At 39.2% G+C, this 19,470-nt stretch overlaps 1 protein-coding gene across 4 annotated transcripts in view; it reads left to right on the top strand.

Annotated features, from left to right (window-relative positions):
- Positions 1 to 19,470, top strand: part of LOC107792423 (uncharacterized) — a 50,421-nt gene that overhangs the window by 17,492 nt on the left and 13,459 nt on the right. For all 4 annotated transcript variants that reach the window (XR_012700174.1, XM_075233081.1, XM_075233080.1 and 1 more), the window contains 3 exons: positions 7,139 to 7,359; positions 8,682 to 8,953; positions 16,381 to 19,402. Coding sequence is in view for 3 of the 4 variants with exons in the window: in XM_075233081.1 (XP_075089182.1) it covers positions 7,139 to 7,359; positions 8,682 to 8,953; positions 16,381 to 19,402 (3,515 nt within the window). In the remaining variant the exon portion in view is untranslated. The remainder of the gene's footprint in view (positions 1 to 7,138; positions 7,360 to 8,681; positions 8,954 to 16,380; positions 19,403 to 19,470) is intronic.

The raw sequence follows: 19,470 nt of genomic DNA, 5'->3' as shown, positions 1-19,470 counted from the left end.
TGTATCGGAGAATACCCAATGAAAACAACTTTATAGCTCTAGGATCAAATTTCCAGAATTCCTAGTTTGGACAAAGCAAACACACCCAAACACTTTTGGAGGAATAGTATATTCATTCCTACCCTTTAAAACTTCCTGAGGAATAGAGATCGAAGTATATCTTCTTGAGAATTCATCAGCAACAATGCTCTCATATTTAACTAGATCATAACCATAGATGGAATTTGTGTTGAGATTTCATGTTCCTACATATTCTCGAAAATATTCATCCTATATATACAATACATATCCTACTCCTAATACATACGGGATTAGGGTTATTTACTACTATTTACATAACTATTCTAACACTCCCTCTCAAGCTGGTGCATATAAATCATATGTACCGAGCTTGTTACATATGTAGTTAATACGAGGACCAGTGAGGGACTTGGTGAAAATATCTGCAAGCTGATCATTCGACTTCACAAACTTTGTAGCAATATCTCCCGTGAGTATCTTTTCTCTGACAAAGTGACAGTCAATCTCAATGTGTTTAGTTCTCTTGTGGTGGATTTGACGCAATATGAAGAACAACTTGATTATCACACACAAGTCCTATCTGACTAATCTCACCAAATTTCAACTTCTTGAGTAATTGTTTGATCCAAATTAGCTCACATGTCGCCATAGCCATTGCTCGATATTCTGCTTCGGCACTAGACCGAGCAACCACATTCTGTTTCTTGCTCTTCCAAGATACCAAATTTCCTCCTACTAAGACACAATATCCAGACGTAGAAAGTCTATCAGAAGGTGATCCTGCCCAATCAGCATCTGGGTATCCAACGATCTGCTCATGGTCTCGATCCTCAAACAATAAACCTTTGCCTGGAGCTGATTTTATATACCGAAGAATGCGAACAACTACATCCCAATGACTATTACACGGAGAATCCATAAACTGACTCTCAACACTCACAGGAAAGGAAATGTCAGGTGTTGTCACCGTAAGGTAATTTAATTTACCAACCAACCGCCCATATCTTGCAGGATCGCTAAGAGGCTCCCCCTATCCTGGCAGAAGTTTAGAATTCGGATCCATCGGAGTGTCAACAGGTCTACAACCTGTCATTATTGTCTCCTCAAGAATATCTAAGGCATACTTCCGTTGTGAGATCACAATACCTGAGCTAGACTGAGCGACCTCGATACCCAGAAAATACTTTAGTTTGCCCAGGTCCTTAGTCTGAAAGTGTTGAGAGAGATGTTGCTTCAATTTAGTAAATATCATCTTGATCATTGCCGGTAATAACAATATCATCAACATAGACCACCAGATAAATACAGAGACTCGAAGCAGAGTGCCGATAAAACACAGAGTGATCAGCTTCACTCCGAGTCATGCCAAACTCCTGGATAACTGTGCTGAACTTACCAAATCAGGCTTGAGGAGATTGCTTTAGACCATAAAGTGACCGGCGCAAGCGACATACAAGGCCACGAGACTCCCCCTGAGCAACAAACCCAGGTGGTTGCTCCATATAAACTTCATCCTCAAGGTCACCGTGTAAAAAGACATTCTTAATGTCCAGCTGATAGAGAGACCAATGGCGAACAACAACCATGGATAGAAAAAGGCGGACTGATGCTACCTTAGCCACGGGAGAGAAGGTATCACTGTAATCGAGCCCAAATATCTGAGTATATCCCTTGGCAACAAGACGGGCCTTAAGGCGATCAATCTTGCCATCCGGACCAACCTTGACTGCATATACCTAGTGACAACCAACAGTAGATTTACCTGAAGGAAGAGGAATGAGCTCCCAAGTACCACTCGTATGTAAAGCCGACATCTTGTCAGTCATAGCCTGTCGCCATCCTGGATGAGACAATGCTTCACCTGTAGACTTAGGGATGGAAACAGAGGACAAAGAAGATATAAACGCATAATAGGGTGATGACAAACGATGATAACTTAAACCGATATAATGGAGATTAGGATTACGGGTGGTCCGTATACCTTTCCGAAGTGCAATCGGTGTACTAGGAAGAGACAAGTCCGCAGTAGGAGCAGGGTCAGGTGCAGGACGTGAATCAGCTGGGCGTGATGCTGGGCGCGGACGACGATGATATGTCAAGAGTGGTGTTCCTGTGGCGGGGAATCTAGGAGGAGCAACACTAGACTCCCCAATGGTTGGAATGGGTAAAACTTCTATGGCGGAAGGTGAAGGGGAAACTATAGTAAACTCCTTAAAGGTCGGTATAGGTAAGACCTCAGATATATCAAGATGGTCAGAATGGTCAGAAGAGGTAAAGAAAGGTTTAGACTCAAAAAATGTGACGCCAGATGACATAAAGTACCTACGAAGATCAGGTGAGTAACAACGATATCCCTTCTGAACACGAGAATAACCAAGGAAGACACACTTGAGAGCACGGGGAGCTTACTTATCTTTCCCAGGGGCTAAGTTATGAACAAAACAAGTGCTCCAAAAAACACGAGGGGGAACATAGTATAAGGGTGACTGGGGAAACAATACTGCATATGGAATCTGATTCTGGATGGGAGATGAAGGCATCCGATTAACCAAATAACAAGCTGTGAGAATTGCATCGCCCAAAAAACGCAACGAAACATGAGATTCAATGAGAAGTGTGCGAGCAGTCTCAATGATGTGCCTATTCTTTCTCTCTGCAACCCCATTTTGCTGAGGGGTATAAGGACAAGAGGTTTGATGAATAATTCCTTGAGAAGTCATAAACTGCTGAAATTGAGAGGATAAATATTCTAAGGCATTATCACTGCGAAAAGTGCGAATAGAAACACCAAATTGATTTTTAATTTCAGCACAAAAATTCTGGAATATAGAAAACAACTCAGAACGATCTTTCATTAAGAAAATCCATGTACATCTTGAATGATCATCAATGAAACTAACAAAATAACGAAATCTCAAGGTTGAGCTGACTCTACTAGGACCCCATATATCAGAATGAACTAAAGAAAAAACAGACTCTGCATGACTCTCAATACTACGAGGAAAGGAGGTTCGGGTATGTTTCCCGAGCTAACATGACTCACACTCTAATGTAGATAAACTAGACAAACTAGGCACTATCTTCTGAAGCTTGGATGTCCTAAATGTCTGTGAATTAGGTTCGGAGGATCGGTAACTATACATGCCAGGGAGGAATTGAGTGAGTTAAGGTAGTAAAGGCCTTTTGATTCAAGTCATGTTCCAATCGTCTGTCCCGTACTGCGGTCCCGCATAATAAAAGAATCATCAATAAAATATATACCACAATGGAGGGCACGAGTCAAACGACTAACAGATGCAAGATTAAAAGGACAGCCAGGGACATAAAGAACGGAATCTAGAGTGACAGAGGGTAGGAGATTCGCTTGTCCAACAACTTTTGCTTTAGTTTGAGACCCATTGGCTAAAGTAACAGTGGGAAGAGACTGTGAATACGCAATATTTGACAAAAGTGATTTATTACCAGAGATATGATCAGAAGCGGCTGAGTCCACAACCCATTGTCCAAGAGTACTAGACTGGGAAACACAAGCAAAAGATTTACCAGCAACAGAAGTATCAGTCTGAGCAACCGAGGCTACTTGTGGAGATGTCTGCTTACTTGCTCGATACTGAAGGAACTCATTATACTCCCCTTCAGATAAAGAAAATCCCTGGTTACCTGTAGTCTCGGTCTGAGCAACATAAGCATTTTTGGGTGGACGACCATTTAAAAAATAGCACACATCACGAGTGTGTCCAAGTTTATGACAATAAGAGCACTTGGGTCTAGATCTTCCAAAACGACCTCCTCGTCTATTCTCCATAGTTTGAGATGCCTGATTGTCCACTGACTGGGATACGAGAACAGATGAGTCAAGTGTCTGTGATGAGCTCACTGGGTGACTTGGTGCTGCAGCAAGGCGAAGTAATCGAGAGAATAATTCATCAACTGTGGGGACAGTCGGACTAGCCAAAATCTGGTCACGTACTGAATCAAGGTCATTAGGGAGTCCAGCAAGTGTAAGAACTAGAAACATCTTCTGTCGTTGCTCTTGTTGCTTTTCAATACTAGCAGAAACTGGCATCAACGTCTCAAATTCTTCCATGACTGCCTGTACTCCCAAGTAAGTAGACATATCCAATTCCTGTTTCTTCAAGCTTGTCATTCGCGATATTACATCATAGAAACAAGATATGTCATTAGTGTATAAATTATGAGCCTTTTCCCAAACTAAATAACATGTCTGGAGTGGACGGAACAAGGGCATCAACTTGGAATCAATAGATCGCCACATGATACTACATAACTGAGCATCGACCTTCTCCCAAAGTGTTTTGACCTTTTCATCACCTTCGCTAGCCTTTTTTGTTAAATGATCTTGAACTCCTTGATCTTTACACCACAACTCGACAGACGAAGCCCAAGCTAAGTAGTTCGAACTTCCCATTAAAGGTTCTGAGGTAATCATAACACCGGAACTGCCAGAACCCAGGTTTTTAGACCCGAAAGCATCGACTCCCAAAGACATCGTTGGATTGAAGTGAGGTCTATAAAATTATTACCAAATAACAGAAAGAATCAATTGAAAACTCGCTGAAACAGATGAAGGAGGCACTGTTTTTGTCGGGAAATTACTGTAGCTGCCGGAAAAAATCAGTGTAGTCGCCGGAAAAACTCAAAGTGGTCAGAATCAAACGAAAACAGTATGGGTGGGGTCGGAATTGGTACACGACCCAACTGTTCTGAAGAAAGTTTTTCAAAAAATGGCTGGAGGATGCTGCACGCGCCGGCACGTGAGCTTCTGGTGGCGCGTGGGAGGCTGTTGCCGGAGATTTTTCTAGGGTTTGGTCGCCGGACAGTGGTGACTCTTGTGGTAGTGTTGGATTTTGCACAACACTGACAGAGACAATGCAGACGCAAAACAACCTTGAAAAAGTCGCCGGAAAAAGGCTTCCGGTGACTGATTTCTCTTCCCGGAATCGCTGGAATTTATGCATAGCGATAAATCTCTCACAATTGCTCTGATACCATGTGAGAAAGCACGGGTTAAAATATTATTGATATTATTCTCATATGTTAAATATAATACAATGAGCCCTATATATATACATAACATGTCCTACTACTAATACATATGAGATTAGGGTTATTTACTACTATTTACATAACTATTCTAACAGGGGGCAAGAAAAAAGCTGGAACAAAATATGAACTCAAACCCTCCATTATGGACTCCTTTTTAAGCAGCCCTTCCTCTCGTACTTGCAAAATTTCATGGACTTCTGGATTAATGCAATATGTTGCCTCGTTTGGAAGGATAAAATCAACAATCAAATCAATATTATGTTGAACATCTCTATTAGGTGAAAAGTTAAGCTCACATATGGGATGCTCCAACGGATCATCATCAAACTTCGGAGGTAAATCCTCAGCTTGTGGATTTAGTGCATGCTCCTCCTTCTTGTGCTCTTCCATAGTAATACCAACATTCAAAGACTTTTCTCTATTGATTGGACCAAATGTTTGTAATTTGGTCACAAAAGAATCATTCTTGGTCTTCGGATTTTTAGCAATTTCTTCGGGATTCAATGGTACTAAAATACTCTTACGTTCATCCTTTGTAAAAGAATAGGTGTTAAGGTCTTCATCATATTTAGCACACCTATCAGACACCCATCGTCTTCCAAGTAATAAGTGACACGCATTCACTACGTCACACCAAATCTGGTCTTTGTAAATATTGCCAATAGAAAAAGAGACTAGGCATTGACGAGTTACCTCTAAACCATCATCACCTTCAACTTCGATGTTGTAAGGATATGGATGAAGTTTGGTTGACAAACTAAGCTCAATAACAATCTCTTCAGAAACGATATTTATGTGACTCCCACGATCAATGATCAATGAACAAACTTTTCCATGGGAGGTACATCTAGTGTGGAAACGAGATTCATGTTGTCTCGTTTTTTTATCTTCTTGAACCAAGAATCTTCCTCTTAGTTGAATCTTAGACATGATGATTTCTCAACCTTTGGACCTGTGGATTATAGCTCTGATACCAAATTGATGTGATTTTTTGAGTTAATAAAGAACCAACCGACCAGGATCAAGGTCTTGAAACGAAAACGTGAATTGTGGGTTGATTTCAAGAAACAACGTATCTCAAGTTTTAGGACTCAGAATCTGATGATTCAAAACGAGGTGAAAGATAACGATCTGAACTATAAGAAAGACTATTTACTCGTTCAAAACAAGTAAATATTGATGCTGCACCAATTCAATGAAAGTTATGATTCTATGATATCAAAAGAACGAATTTAGATCAAGAAACGTGTTCTTGAAAGATCAAGAACTAAAAAAGTTCCTAAAGTCACCACTTGGAACTAAAAACTATCTGGCATAATCCACGAGGGCTGGTTCTAGAAGTTATTGTTGCTTTATGTGTGTTAATATGGATGGTAAAATTGATTACGTGAAACTAAAGAATAATAAATTAATGCAATGGGTGAAATCATGACTGGGATTGGTATCAACATGTTATGAGGTCAGACCATAGAACAAAAATCATAACTGATCTAAAACGTGTTCATTACCCTGGAATCAATAAAGTGAATTGTGTTGGGAGATGTCTCCAAATCCCATCTACACAGACCTTTTTTGGAACTTCAAACCAAATATTATATGCAAATATTGAGTCAATTTTTATTTTATTATTTTGTCCATCTTTTCAACTTCAACTTGAAATAGAGAATTTGAAGTTGATAAAATTGTTTGAGGAGTATTTCAAGTGAAATGATTAACAGTCTACTCCAACTTTTCTCCAAGTGAAGTTCATATCCAAAACACAAACTAGCTTCCAAATACTTTTTTCTAACTTCAAGTTCAAATGCGCAGTTGTTTTAATTTCAACCAAATATTGTACAAATGGGGTATAGCTGCTGATGTGTTCCTAGCTAAATATTCAGAAATCTTGTTTTTGTATTTCCTTTCACTGTCCAGAACTTCTGGTTCAGCTCCATCAACCAAGCTCATCTCTGTTTAACATGTGCTCTATAAGATTTTCTGAGGATTTCAAGTATTACATCCAACATTGTTAGGCATTGATGAACGAGATTATTTTCTTGGCTTGGTGCAGGGACAAATTTGACAGAGCGATTCCGTGATCAATTCAGTCCCTTGTTGATTGATCAAAATGTGCCATGGTCATTGTCCAATTCTACTGTCATACGCATGCCTTTTTCACCAGAATGCATGAAAGATGGAGTTGAATTTGGCCTGAAGAAGATTTCAATGATACTTGATAAATTCTTAAATAATGCTTCTGCAACGATCTTGTTTTTGAAGTCAGTTTTGCAGGTAATGCTTCTCTATTTTCAAGTTGGATGTGTTAATACCTTTAACTTTTTTAAGTGGTACCTTAGTTTATTTCCAATCTTTTACCTGTTAAGGTAGAGTGGTTACTCAAATATAGATTTTTTTTATGAAGTACCCAGTTATAGATCATCTTGCGTGATGAGTTATTTATCATGGCTAAAAGTAAATAACTATAAATAAATGTTTGTGCATTTTAAAACCAATTATCCAAAAACAACTACTATAATTATGCCTCAATTTCAAACTAGTTGGGTTTATGTGAATTCTCGTACCTATTCTGTCCATTTGGGACCATTTATTTCCTGAACAAATTAACTTGTTTTTAGGACAAATTAGAGGTTACGCAAAACTAGGAATTTCTAAATTTCGCAATTAACCATATACTGACATAGAATCTCTAACAAAACTAAAAATACCCATGTCAAACACTGCCCAATGTAAGTGTTTAAATGACAACTAAACCTTAAGTTCAACTAGTTGGCATGTCTATATGGATATTGCTTCCATTGTGCTTTGTCCTTCGTCAAAATCCACATGGAATCTAAAAGCTGTAGGTCATTTGAGAAAACTTCGTCATGTGGTCTTAGATTTATCTTTGTTAACACAATAAGTTTCGTGGTATTACAACTACAGACTAATGTATTTGGAGGTCTACATAGGCATGATAATATTGTCTCGGGCAGCCTTCTATCATTTCTAATCTTGTGTTATCTAGTATGAGTTCGCATCCATCTAAATCCGCATTTTTACAACATTCATCTTGTGGGTATGCTGAGCTTTAAAGACCCAATATTCAATCCCATTAAAAATTCGTTGGTCTCACCATTTTCCTGTATATCTTTCCTTTCATCTTGCTAGGTAGGGCCCTATTGCGTACTGCTACAGTAGCACTCCTCTATTTCAGCTTTCTTATTCAATTCCACATGATAGATCTTCGTCTATTGTGTCATTCTACTGAAAAATTGAGCCTAGATCTCTTAATTGTTTACATTTAAACTCCATGGTCCTGGCCAATCTCCCAAAAACTTCATTCTTTTTACGCTGGCTAAAATTGAGTGGATATGTTTTAATTCTACTTATCCTTAAGGATGGCTAATTATCCTATGATTTATTTCGCACAAGCTTTTGCTTAATATTTTGAATTAATGTTCACATATCCTTTATTGATCTCATCTCCATAACTTTGTTCAGTATGTGAAACAACATTTTCAGATTTCATTGTCAATTTGGAATTGCTGTATGCATATTTCTTTGTGGATCTGATCTACATAACATTGTTCTTTTCATGAAACAATATTTTTCAGATTTCATTGTCAATATGGGAGCAAGGAAGCCCTCAACCATCCTTGGATTATTCTGTTGACATTGATCCGTTGTATTCAGTTAGTAGAAACCCTTTCCCGGAGAAGAAGTGGAAAAAGTTCCAGATATCTAGTCTATTCAGTAGCTCAAATTCTGCAATCAAGCTACAAGTCATAGATGTGAATTTTTGGAAACAAGGAACTAAAATAGTTGACCGTTGGCTTGTTGTGCTTAGTCTGGGTTCAGGACAAACAAGAAACATGGCACTTGACAGGTAGATTGCTAGATGAATTGAACTATGTACAGTGAGCAATTTTATTTTCCCTACACCCGAAGGTGAATGGTCCTCTTTTGACTTGGGCACACCTGGTGGTCATAGAAAGTAGTACTGTTTTTTTGGAAAAAGTAAGAAGGTACTCCCTCTGTTCCAGTTTGTGTGAACCTATTTCCTTTTTGGTCCGTTCCAAAAAGAATAACCCCTTTCTAAATTTAGTAACAATTTAATTTAAACTTACCATTCTACCCTTACTGAGAAGCTTTTATAACCACACAAATACTCTGGGCCCCTTTTTGACTTGTTTAGGACCATAAATTCCAAAAGTCTTCATTTTTTCTTAAATCTCGTACCTAGTGAAACAGGTTCACATAAATTGGAACGGAGGGAGTATAAGTTAGTGTTAGGAGTGTATTTATAAAAAATACAATAGGGTAGAGCTTGAAGGGAATTAAACTTATTTATAAAAAAATCCAATATGGTAGGGCTTTAAGGGAATTAGACATTGTTTGGGACTGGCAATGAGGGAGGTTTGGACAAACTAGAATGGAATATGTGTTTAACGGTGTGATTGTCCGTCTCTAACAGTAGTTTCTTTTTATTATTATTTTTGGGCTTTTGTGAGAAAGAGCACGGGAAATATACATTATTGATATGCTTCATTTACTATAATACAAGGAGTCTATTTATATGTACACTGTACAAATCCATACTATTCCTATTCCAATGTGGGACTCAGCGTACTAATATATACATAAACTATCTAACTGCCCCTTTAAGCCAGCGCATATGTATGTGCCAAGCTTGTTATAAATGTAACTAATACGAGGACCAGTAAGACACTTGGTGAAAATATCTGCAAGCTGATCATTTGAATTTCACAAACTTATTAACAATATCTCCGGAGAGTATCTTTTCTCTGACAAAATAACAATCTAACACATGATTTGATGTAACATGAACGGCAACTTGATTATCACACACCAGTTCTATCTGACTGATTTTACCAAATTTCAATTCTTTGAGCAACTGTTTTTTCCAAACTAGCTCACATGTTGATATAGCCATTGCTCGATATTCTGCTTCTGCACTAGAACAAGCAACCACATTCTATTTTTTGCTCTTCTAAGACACCAAACCTCCTACTAAAACACAATATTCAGGCGTAGAACGTCTATCAAAAAGTGATCCTGCATGCGTGTATCAAACCATCTGCTTATGACCTCGATCCTCGAACAATATTCCTTTGTCTGGGATTGATTTTATTATTGAAGAATTTGGATAACTGCATCCCAATGGATATCATAAGGAGAATCCATAAACTGACTTACAACGTTCACAGGAAAGGAAATGTCAAGTCTAGTCACTGTGAGTTAATTAAACTTACCAACGAGTCGCCGCCTATATCTTGTAGGATCGCTAAGGGCCTCCCCCTGTCCTTGTAGAAGTTTAGTATTCAGATCCATAAGAGTGTCCCTGGGTCTATAATCCGTCATTTCTATCTTCTCAAGAATGTCTAAGGCATACTTCCGCTCTGAAATAACAATACTTGAGCTAGATTGAGCGACCTCAATACCTAGAAAATACTTCTATCTGCCCAGATCCTTAGTCTGGAAGTGTTGAAGGAGATGCTTCAAACTAGTGATACCATCTTGATTATTTCACGTCAACATAAGCCACCAAATAAATACACAAATTTTGAGCAGAATGCGGATAAATCACAGAATGATCAGCTTCAGTATTAGTCATGCCAAACTCCTGAATAACTGTGCTAAACTTACCTAACCATGCTCTAGGAGATTGTTTTAGACCATAAAATGACTGGCGCAACTGATATACAATGCCACTAGACTTCCCATGAGCAATAAAATCAGGTGGTTGATCCATATAAACTTCATCCTCAAGGTCACCGTGGAGAAAAGCATGCTTAATGTCCAACTAGAAAAGAGGCCAATAACAAAGAACAACCATGGATATAAAAAGGCGGACATATGTTATTTTTAGCCACGGGAGAGAAAATATCACTATAATCAAGCCCAAGTATCTGAGTATAACATTTGGCAACAAGGCGGGCTTTATGGTGATCAATTTGACCATTTGAACCAGCTTTGACCGTATATACCCACCTATAACCAACAATAGATTTACCTAGAGGTAAAGAAACAAGCTCCCATGTACCACTAGCATGTAAAGCAGATATCTCTTCGATTATAGCCTGTCGCCATCTATGATGAAATAGCGTTTCACCTTTGGTCTTATGGATAGAAATAGAGGACAAATATGACACAAAGGCATAACGAGTTGATGATAAACGATGATTAACTCAAACTAATATAAATGGTATTGGATTAAGAGTGGATCTAATACATTTCCGAAGTGTGATAAATAAACTAGAAGGAGACAAGTCCGCAGTAGGTGAAGGATAAAGGACGTGATCATCTGGACCTGGTGTTGGACGCTGACGACGATGATAAGTCAGGAGTGGTGGAGCTGTAGAAGGTTGAACTGGACCCGCAATTGATGGAAATAGTGCTATAAGTGATAGGACTAGAGCTGTAGGTGGTGGAGCTGGAATTGGAGCTATAAGTGATAGAACTGAAGCGGTAGGTGGTGGAGCTGGAGCTGTGGAGGTAGATGGTACTGGTAACACCTCAGAAATGTCTAGGTGATCACCTGAATCTGTTAAGTATGGTTAGGTTTCAAAGACGGTAACATCAGCAGACATAAGGCATTGCTGGAGGTTAGATGAATAGTATCGATATCCCTTTGCATTCTTGAGTAACCTAGAAATACAAACTTAACAGCACGAGGAGCTAAGTTATCTTTTCTTGGAGTAAGGTGGTTATGAACAAAATGCGTGCTCCCAAAGACACGGGGTGGAAGAGAACAAAGGTGAGCGGGGATACAAGAACTACATCCCTCCCAATAACACAATGAAACATGAGAGCCGATTCACTAAGTCAATTAGCCAATTAAAGAACCTCCCCATCAGTGGAAACTCTTTATCCAGTCGATGAAGATCCCGAAACGGAGTCCCTAGTTCATAGGCCTGTTCCATAGCTAGCCCGGGTTGAACCATACTCCGTGGAAGCACACGTTTTGGGCCAGGCAAATCGATCAGGTCGAATAATCCTTTCCAGTTCCTGCTACCCCTCTTGCCGCTCGGCATGAATGAAGTTGAATACCCGATCTTCTCGGACAGAGCTTAGTCTTCTTCCCTGCTTTCCTTTCTTTTTTGTTATGTTAGCGGAAGACTTAATCCTTAGAATTAGAAAGAGAGAAAAAGAGAAGTTTCAATGAGATATTTGTTCTTTCTTTCAGCTACCCTATTTTGTTGAGATGTGTATGGACAAGAGGTTTGATGAATGACCCCATGAGAGTTCATAAATTACTAAAATATGAAAGACAATACCCTGAGGCATTATCATTATGAACTGTGCAGATAGAAGCCCCAAACTCCAAATTGATTATGGATTTCAGCGTGAAAGGTCTGAAAAATAGAAAACAACTCAGATCGATTTTATATCAAGAACATCCAAGTGCACTTGGAATAATCATCAATGAAACTGACAAAGTAGTGGAATCATAAGGTAGAAGTGAACCGACTAGGACCCGAAACATCGGAGTGGACTAAAGTGAAATGTGGCTTTGCTTGATGATCAGGATGCCGAGGAAGATGGAAACGAGTATGCTTATCGAGTTGACATGACTCACACTCTAGAGCGGACAAGTGTGACAATCCGAATACCATTTTCTAAAGTTTGGATAAACAGGGATGTCTTAACCGTTTATGTAATAAATCTGGTGAAGCAGTAACAAGACAAGTCGTTAAAGGAGGATAAGGTGTGAGTTCATATAATTTATCAAGGATAAGATAATAAAGTCCATTTGATTCATGCCCGCTACGAATAATCTATCCCGTACTGCGTTCTTGTATAAAAACAATGTCATCAAAAAATAGAACAAAGCAGTTAAATGATTTGGCTAAGCGACTAATGAATGTGAGATTAAAAAGACTACCGGGAGCATAAAGAATTGAATTTAAAGGTAAGGAAGGAAGTGGACTCGCTTGACCTATTCCAACTGCCATGACTTGGGATCCATTGGCCATTGTGATTGTTGGAAACAACTATTGAGTAAAGAAATAGTAGTGAAAAGAGATTTGTTACCAGAGATGTGATCAAATGCACCTGAATCAATGACCTGAGAGTGGGAAGAAGATTGGAAGATACAAGTCACTTTATTACCTATATGAACAACATAATCCTATAAGATGAAGATTTTAAAAAGAAGAAAAGGCTTCTTTGTATTTCTTGATGATTTTTACATCCAATGAGAATGCACACTTATACAATGAGCCCTAAGACTAAATAAAGAGAGACAATCAATTACATATCAATTACAATAAGAGGAAATATTGTAGTATCAATTTGCTCCTACAATTAAGCTAGGAAATCTCTAATCAATCAACATTACTCCTACAATTAAGCTAGGAAATCTCTACTCAATCAACATTCCCCCTCAAGTTAATGCAAAGATGTCACACATGTCTAACTTGCAAACCAGTATATGGAAAGTCCGTTTGTTGAGGCCTTTGGTAAACAAACAACTAGCTGCTTTTCTGATGACACATGGAACAAACTTAAGATGCCACGCGTAACTTTTTTTTAAATTTATTTATGAAATATTGATCAATCTCAACGTTCTTTGTTCAGTCATGCTGGACTTGATTATGAGTTATACTGATTACGGCCTTATTATCACAATACAAGGAAAGTTTCCTGTTTTCGAACAATCTCAATTCCTCTTGTAGCTTTTGTAACCACAAAAGTTCATAGATACCTGAGCCATAACTCTATATTCTGCCTCCGCACTTGATCTAGCAACTACACTTAGCGTTTTGCTTCTCCAAGTAATAAATTTCCTTCTATGAGTGTACAGTAACCGGATGTAAATTTTTTGTGATCTCGAGACCCAGCCTAATCCGCGTTTGTAAAGGCTTCTATTTAGAGGTGACAATATTTGGAGAAATGTAGACCTTTCCCAGGAGCAGACTTCAGATACCGTAAAATGTGAAAGAAAGTATAAGATGATCTCTGAGATCATGCATGAACTAGCTCAAGAGGCTAATTGAATAGGCTATGTTTGGTCTAGTGTGAGAGATAAATGAGTCTTCCAACCAAGCTTGGAATAACTCTACAGACTTCAAGGAAAATATTGCTTCAGAAAGTGGACGAAAAAATCTAGCAGTTTGTAGGTTTCGCAAACAATCACTGTTATGGCAGTGACGAGGAAGAAGGGAGGAAAAACTCGACTACTTGATATAAATATGGAACCCTAGTGCTGTAGAGGAAGAAAACTCACCTCAAAAGGCAGCAATGGTTCTGATACCATGAAGATTTCAAGAAGAAGAAAAGGCTTCTTTGTATTTCTTGATTATTTTTACATCCCATGAGAATGGGTACTTATATAATGAGTCATCAGACTAAATAAGGAAAGACAATCAATTACACATCAATTATAGTAAAAGGAAATATTTTAGAATCAATCTACTCCTACAGTTAGGCTAGGACATTTCTAATCGGTCAACATTACTCCTACAATTAAGCTAGGAAATCTCTAATCAATCAACGGAAGATGTCTGTTTACGTGCTTTATACCGAAAGAACTCAATATAATTTAGTAGAGAAACCATCCAACGGTTCAAAGTATTTGTTGCCATTTGTTGCTGATAAGAATGGACCTTGGGCCTAACTCAATCCCAAAAGCTAGCTTATGAGGTGAGGATTGCCCAAGCCATATAAGGAGACCAAGGACCTCAAATCCCTCCGATGTGGGACAACTCAACACCCCTTCTCACGCCCAGATCTCTGGAGCGTGGACAACATAAATGGGGGCCCAACATCGGTAACAATAATTGGGATGAGTCTGGCTCTGATACCATGATAAGAATGGACCTTGGGCCTAACTCAATCCCAAAAGCTAGCTTATGAGGTGAGGATTGCCCAAGCCATATAAGGAGACCAAGGACCTCAAATCCCTCCGATGTGGGACAACTCAACAGTTGCAATCAAAATTCAAATAACCTCAGGTAATTATACCAACTTCACTTGTAAACTTGTCGAAAACAAATCATGGGTGAACAATACTGGTACAACTCTGGATAAATGCTGCAAAAGGTGAATAAACACCGGAAACACTCTGTATATTGCCGAAAAATATTGTTTAATCGCTAAAGATGAGAATTCGCTGGAAAGATTAACTGGACCTCGTTGGAACCCTAGTTTGATGGTCAGAATATATAAAGAAAGATGGATGGGTTATTTCGAGCTGGCTGGAAGACCCTAAGAACCATAAAGATAAGTTTGAATTTGGAAAATTCTTAAAATAGTTGTCGGAATCTGAAAAAGTTCACTGCAATCTAGAAAAAATCATCGGAATAGTGGAATCTGGATGGGTAGGCTCGGAATAAATAGGCGATTACCGAAGAAAAAAACTACCCGCCAGAATCTGCCGGAGCGAGTCTTCATGCGCCGGCGCATGACTGGATCTCGCTGGAAAATAACTTCTGGCCGCCGTGTGCGGGCGCGTTGGAGGTTCGATGACAATGATTTTTATTGGGTTCTCGTTGCACAAGGATTCCGATACTATTGGTGGTACTGGTGTATGCGCAACACACCTAGGAAACAGCGAATCCTCAAACAGTGGTATACTGCTGGAAAATTGCTCGGTAGTGAGGTCTTTCTTCCCGGATGTCGCTGGAATGATGCACATCGATAATTTTCTCCCTAAAAGCTCTGATACCATGTGAGAATTATTGATATGCTTCATTTACTATAATACAAGGAGCCTATTTATATCTACACTCTACAAATCCATAATATTCCTATTCCAATGCAGGACCAAGTATACTAATATATACATAAAGTATCTAACAACTTTCATTTTCAAATGTAATATCCAGTTAGAACTACGTAAAAGTACAATCCTCTGATATCATTTCCGGTAGGCCTGACATCCTTTTGTCTGATTTTGAAAACTAGACAGATGGTTACTCAGTTCCTTGAAGAATATCGTACTTGTTCAGCTAATCAAGTAAACTCCTACACAGATCAAATCCTAGCTTTTTTCTTAAAATATGTGTAATTGAAAATCATTCTAGTATGTCTGCGTGAACAGATAATGGCCTGTTGTGTAAAACAGTTGAGGACTATTTGATTATCCTTAGAAATTTGAATGCCTAGTGGAACAAAGAATACACTGCACTTTTATAGGCTTGTAATTCGCGCTTGAATCCACCATTCCCCTTCCACCCCCCAAACCATATAATATCCTTTGATATTTTACTGTAACAATTCCCTTATTAGCATGTTCTCCATCAATCTATCATTTTTGGGTCATCAGGTCGCTTACTAGCAGTTTTGCAGGCGGTACATGGCATACAACCTTACACCTGTTGGTGGTGTCGCAACACTGATATCGCAAAATGGCCAGCCTAGCAATACTTGTTCGTCAAGCTCTATCATGTCCCCACTTCCACTGTCAAGTGCTATAAACATACCAGTCACTATACTTGGATATTTCCTAGTATGTCATAATCAGGGACGCTTTCTTTTCAAAGACCAAGAAATGGAGGCTTTGGCAGGGTCGCGGTTTGATGCTGGAAATCAATTGATTGAAGCTTGGAATCGAGAACTAATGTGTTGTGTTCGTGATTCTTATTTGAAGCTGGTATTGGAAATGCAAAAGTTGAGGAGGGAACCATCAACATCTCTTCTGGAGCCTAGTCTGGCCAGAGCTGTCAGTTTGACTCTGAACGCTTATGGTGATCAGATCTATTCATTTTGGCCCAGGTCAACCAGAAATTTGCTGATTGAACAAGAGAAAATTGGAAATGATTCCACGTCAGTGAAGGTTTGCAAATCAGATTGGGAATGTATAACTCAGCAAGTTATTCAGCCGTTCTATGCTCGTCTTATCGATCTTCCTGTTTGGAAGTTGTATTCAGGAAATCTAGTGAAGGCTGAGGAAGGTATGTTTCTTTCTCAGCCTGGAAGTGGAGTGGAGGGTGGCTTGCTTCCAGCTACAGTTTGTGCGTTCGTGAAAGAACATTATCCAGTTTTCTCTGTACCATGGGAGTTGGTGAGTGAAATACAAGCCTTAGGGGTTACTGTCAGGGAAATCAAACCTAAAATGGTCCGAGACCTTCTTCGGGCTTCTTCAACATCTATTGTTCTCGGATCAGTTGAGACTTATGTAGATGTACTTGAGTACTGCTTATCAGATATTATCCAGCTTCTAGAGACCTGTGAACCAAGTGGGCCTGATTCATCCAGAGACATTAGCAACTTAGGTTCTGTTAAGGAAATTGCTGAAGGTCAGACGAATTCTTTCTCTGAATCAAGCTCCAGTTCTCTTAGAAGTCGCAACACTCTGCAACCTTCAAGCAGTTCAGGAGGAGATGCCATTGAGATGATGACAAGTTTAGGGAAGGCCTTATTTGATCTAGGCCGGGTTGTTGTTGAAGATATTGGCCGTGGAGGAGGTGCTTTATCTCAAAGGAATATTATTTCGGGAACCATCGGAGATAGTATCAGAAATAGAATTGATCAGAAGCTACTAGCTGTAGCTGGTGAACTCAGAGGGTTACCCTGTCCAACAGGAACAAATCATCTTGCTAGGTTGGGTGCTACTGAACTTTGGGTTGGAAACAAAGACCAACAATCACTAATGATTTCCTTAGCTGCTAAATTTATTCATCCTAAAATACTGGAGAGATCAATACTGGTGAACATTTTCTCTAACAGCACGATTCAGTCATTATTAAAGCTGCAAAATTTCTCCCTTATTTTGCTGGCAAATCATATGAGGTTTCTCTTCCATGAAAACTGGGTAAATCATGTGGTGGACTCAAATATGGCACCCTGGTTCTCATGGGAGAACAATGCTACTTACGCAAGTGAATGTGGTCCTTCTCCCAATTGGATTAGACTTTTCTGGAAGATGGTCGATAACTGTTCAGATGACCTAGCACTTTTTGCTGATTGGCCTCTTATTCCTGCTTTTCTTGGTCGTCCAGTCCTATGCCGTGTGAAGGAGCGAAAACTTGTTTTTATTCCACCCATTGATGACAGGGGAAGCAGAGAAGCTGATCTGTCTGGATTATCTTTGGAATCTGAAGAGATTCAATCCTACAGCTTATCATTTAAAGTTGCAGAGAGAAAATACCCTTGGTTGATGTCGCTGCTGAACCAGTGCAATATACCCATGTTTGATAACTCTTTCTTGGATTGTGCTGGTCCTTGCAAATGTTTACCCAGCGAGGAGCACTCATTAGGTCAAGTTATAGCATCCAAGCTTGTCGCAGCTAAAAATGCTGGCTACTTTCCGGAACTCACTTCCTTTCCAGATTCTGAACGTGATGAGCTTTTTGCCCTATTTGCTTCTGATTTTTCTGCCAATAGCTCTGGCTATGGAAGAGAAGAGCTTGAAGTACTGCGTGATTTGCCTATATACAAAACAGTTGTGGGAACATATACGAGATTGCAGAGTCATGACCTTTGTATGATTCCTTCTAATACCTTTCTTAAGCCATTTGATGAACGCTGTCTATCTGTCTACACTAATTCTAATGTGAAACCTCTTTTTCGAGCCCTTGGGGTCCCGGAGTTGCATGATCAACAGATTTTTGTCAAATTTGGATTGCCTGGATTCGATGGAAAGCCTCAGTCTGTACAGGAAGATATTTTAATATACCTATACTCAAATTGGCAGGATCTACAAGAAGACTCGTCAATTATTGAAGTACTTAAGGAGACCAAATTTGTTAGAAGCGCTGATGAAATGTCTGCAGAACTCTATAAACCTAACGATCTGTTTGATCCCAGTGATGCTTTATTAGCATCAGTGTTCTCAGGCATGAGAATAAAATTTCCTGGAGAAAGGTTTATTTCTGAAGGATGGCTACGTATTTTGAAGAAGGTGGGTCTTCGCACTTCAGCTGAATCTGATGTTATCCTTGAATGTGCCAAGAGAGTTGAGTCACTTGGAAGAGACTTCATTCCACCTGCAGGGATTACTGATGATCTTGAGAAAGATTTATTCAGCTCACAGGATGGAGTATCATTTGAAATCTGGTTGTTGGCTGAAAGCCTTGTGAAAGCTATAATATCAAACTTCGCTGTCCTTTATAGTAACCACTTTTGCAATATTTTTGGGAAGATTGCATGTGTTCCTGCTGAGAAAGGCTTCCCAAATATGGGCGGTAAGAGAAGCGGAAAGCGAGTGCTGTGCTCATACTCTGAAGCTATTATATTAAAGGACTGGCAACTTGCTTGGAGTTGTGCTCCCATGCTTTCTAGGCAGAGTATTGTCCCACCAGAATACTCTTGGGGGGCTCTCAATTTGAGAAGTCCTCCAGCCTATCCTACAGTTTTGAGGCACCTCCAGGTATGGTGGTTATTTCAGTTTTAGTTATATTCAATGGTTCCACATTATTAAGTCATTTAACTAGGTAG

The sequence above is a fragment of the Nicotiana tabacum genome, chromosome 16 (genome assembly GCF_000715075.1).
Source record: "Nicotiana tabacum cultivar K326 chromosome 16, ASM71507v2, whole genome shotgun sequence".
Lineage (NCBI taxonomy): Eukaryota > Viridiplantae > Streptophyta > Magnoliopsida > Solanales > Solanaceae > Nicotiana > Nicotiana tabacum.
This window is presented reverse-complemented; position numbering and strand designations above follow the sequence as displayed.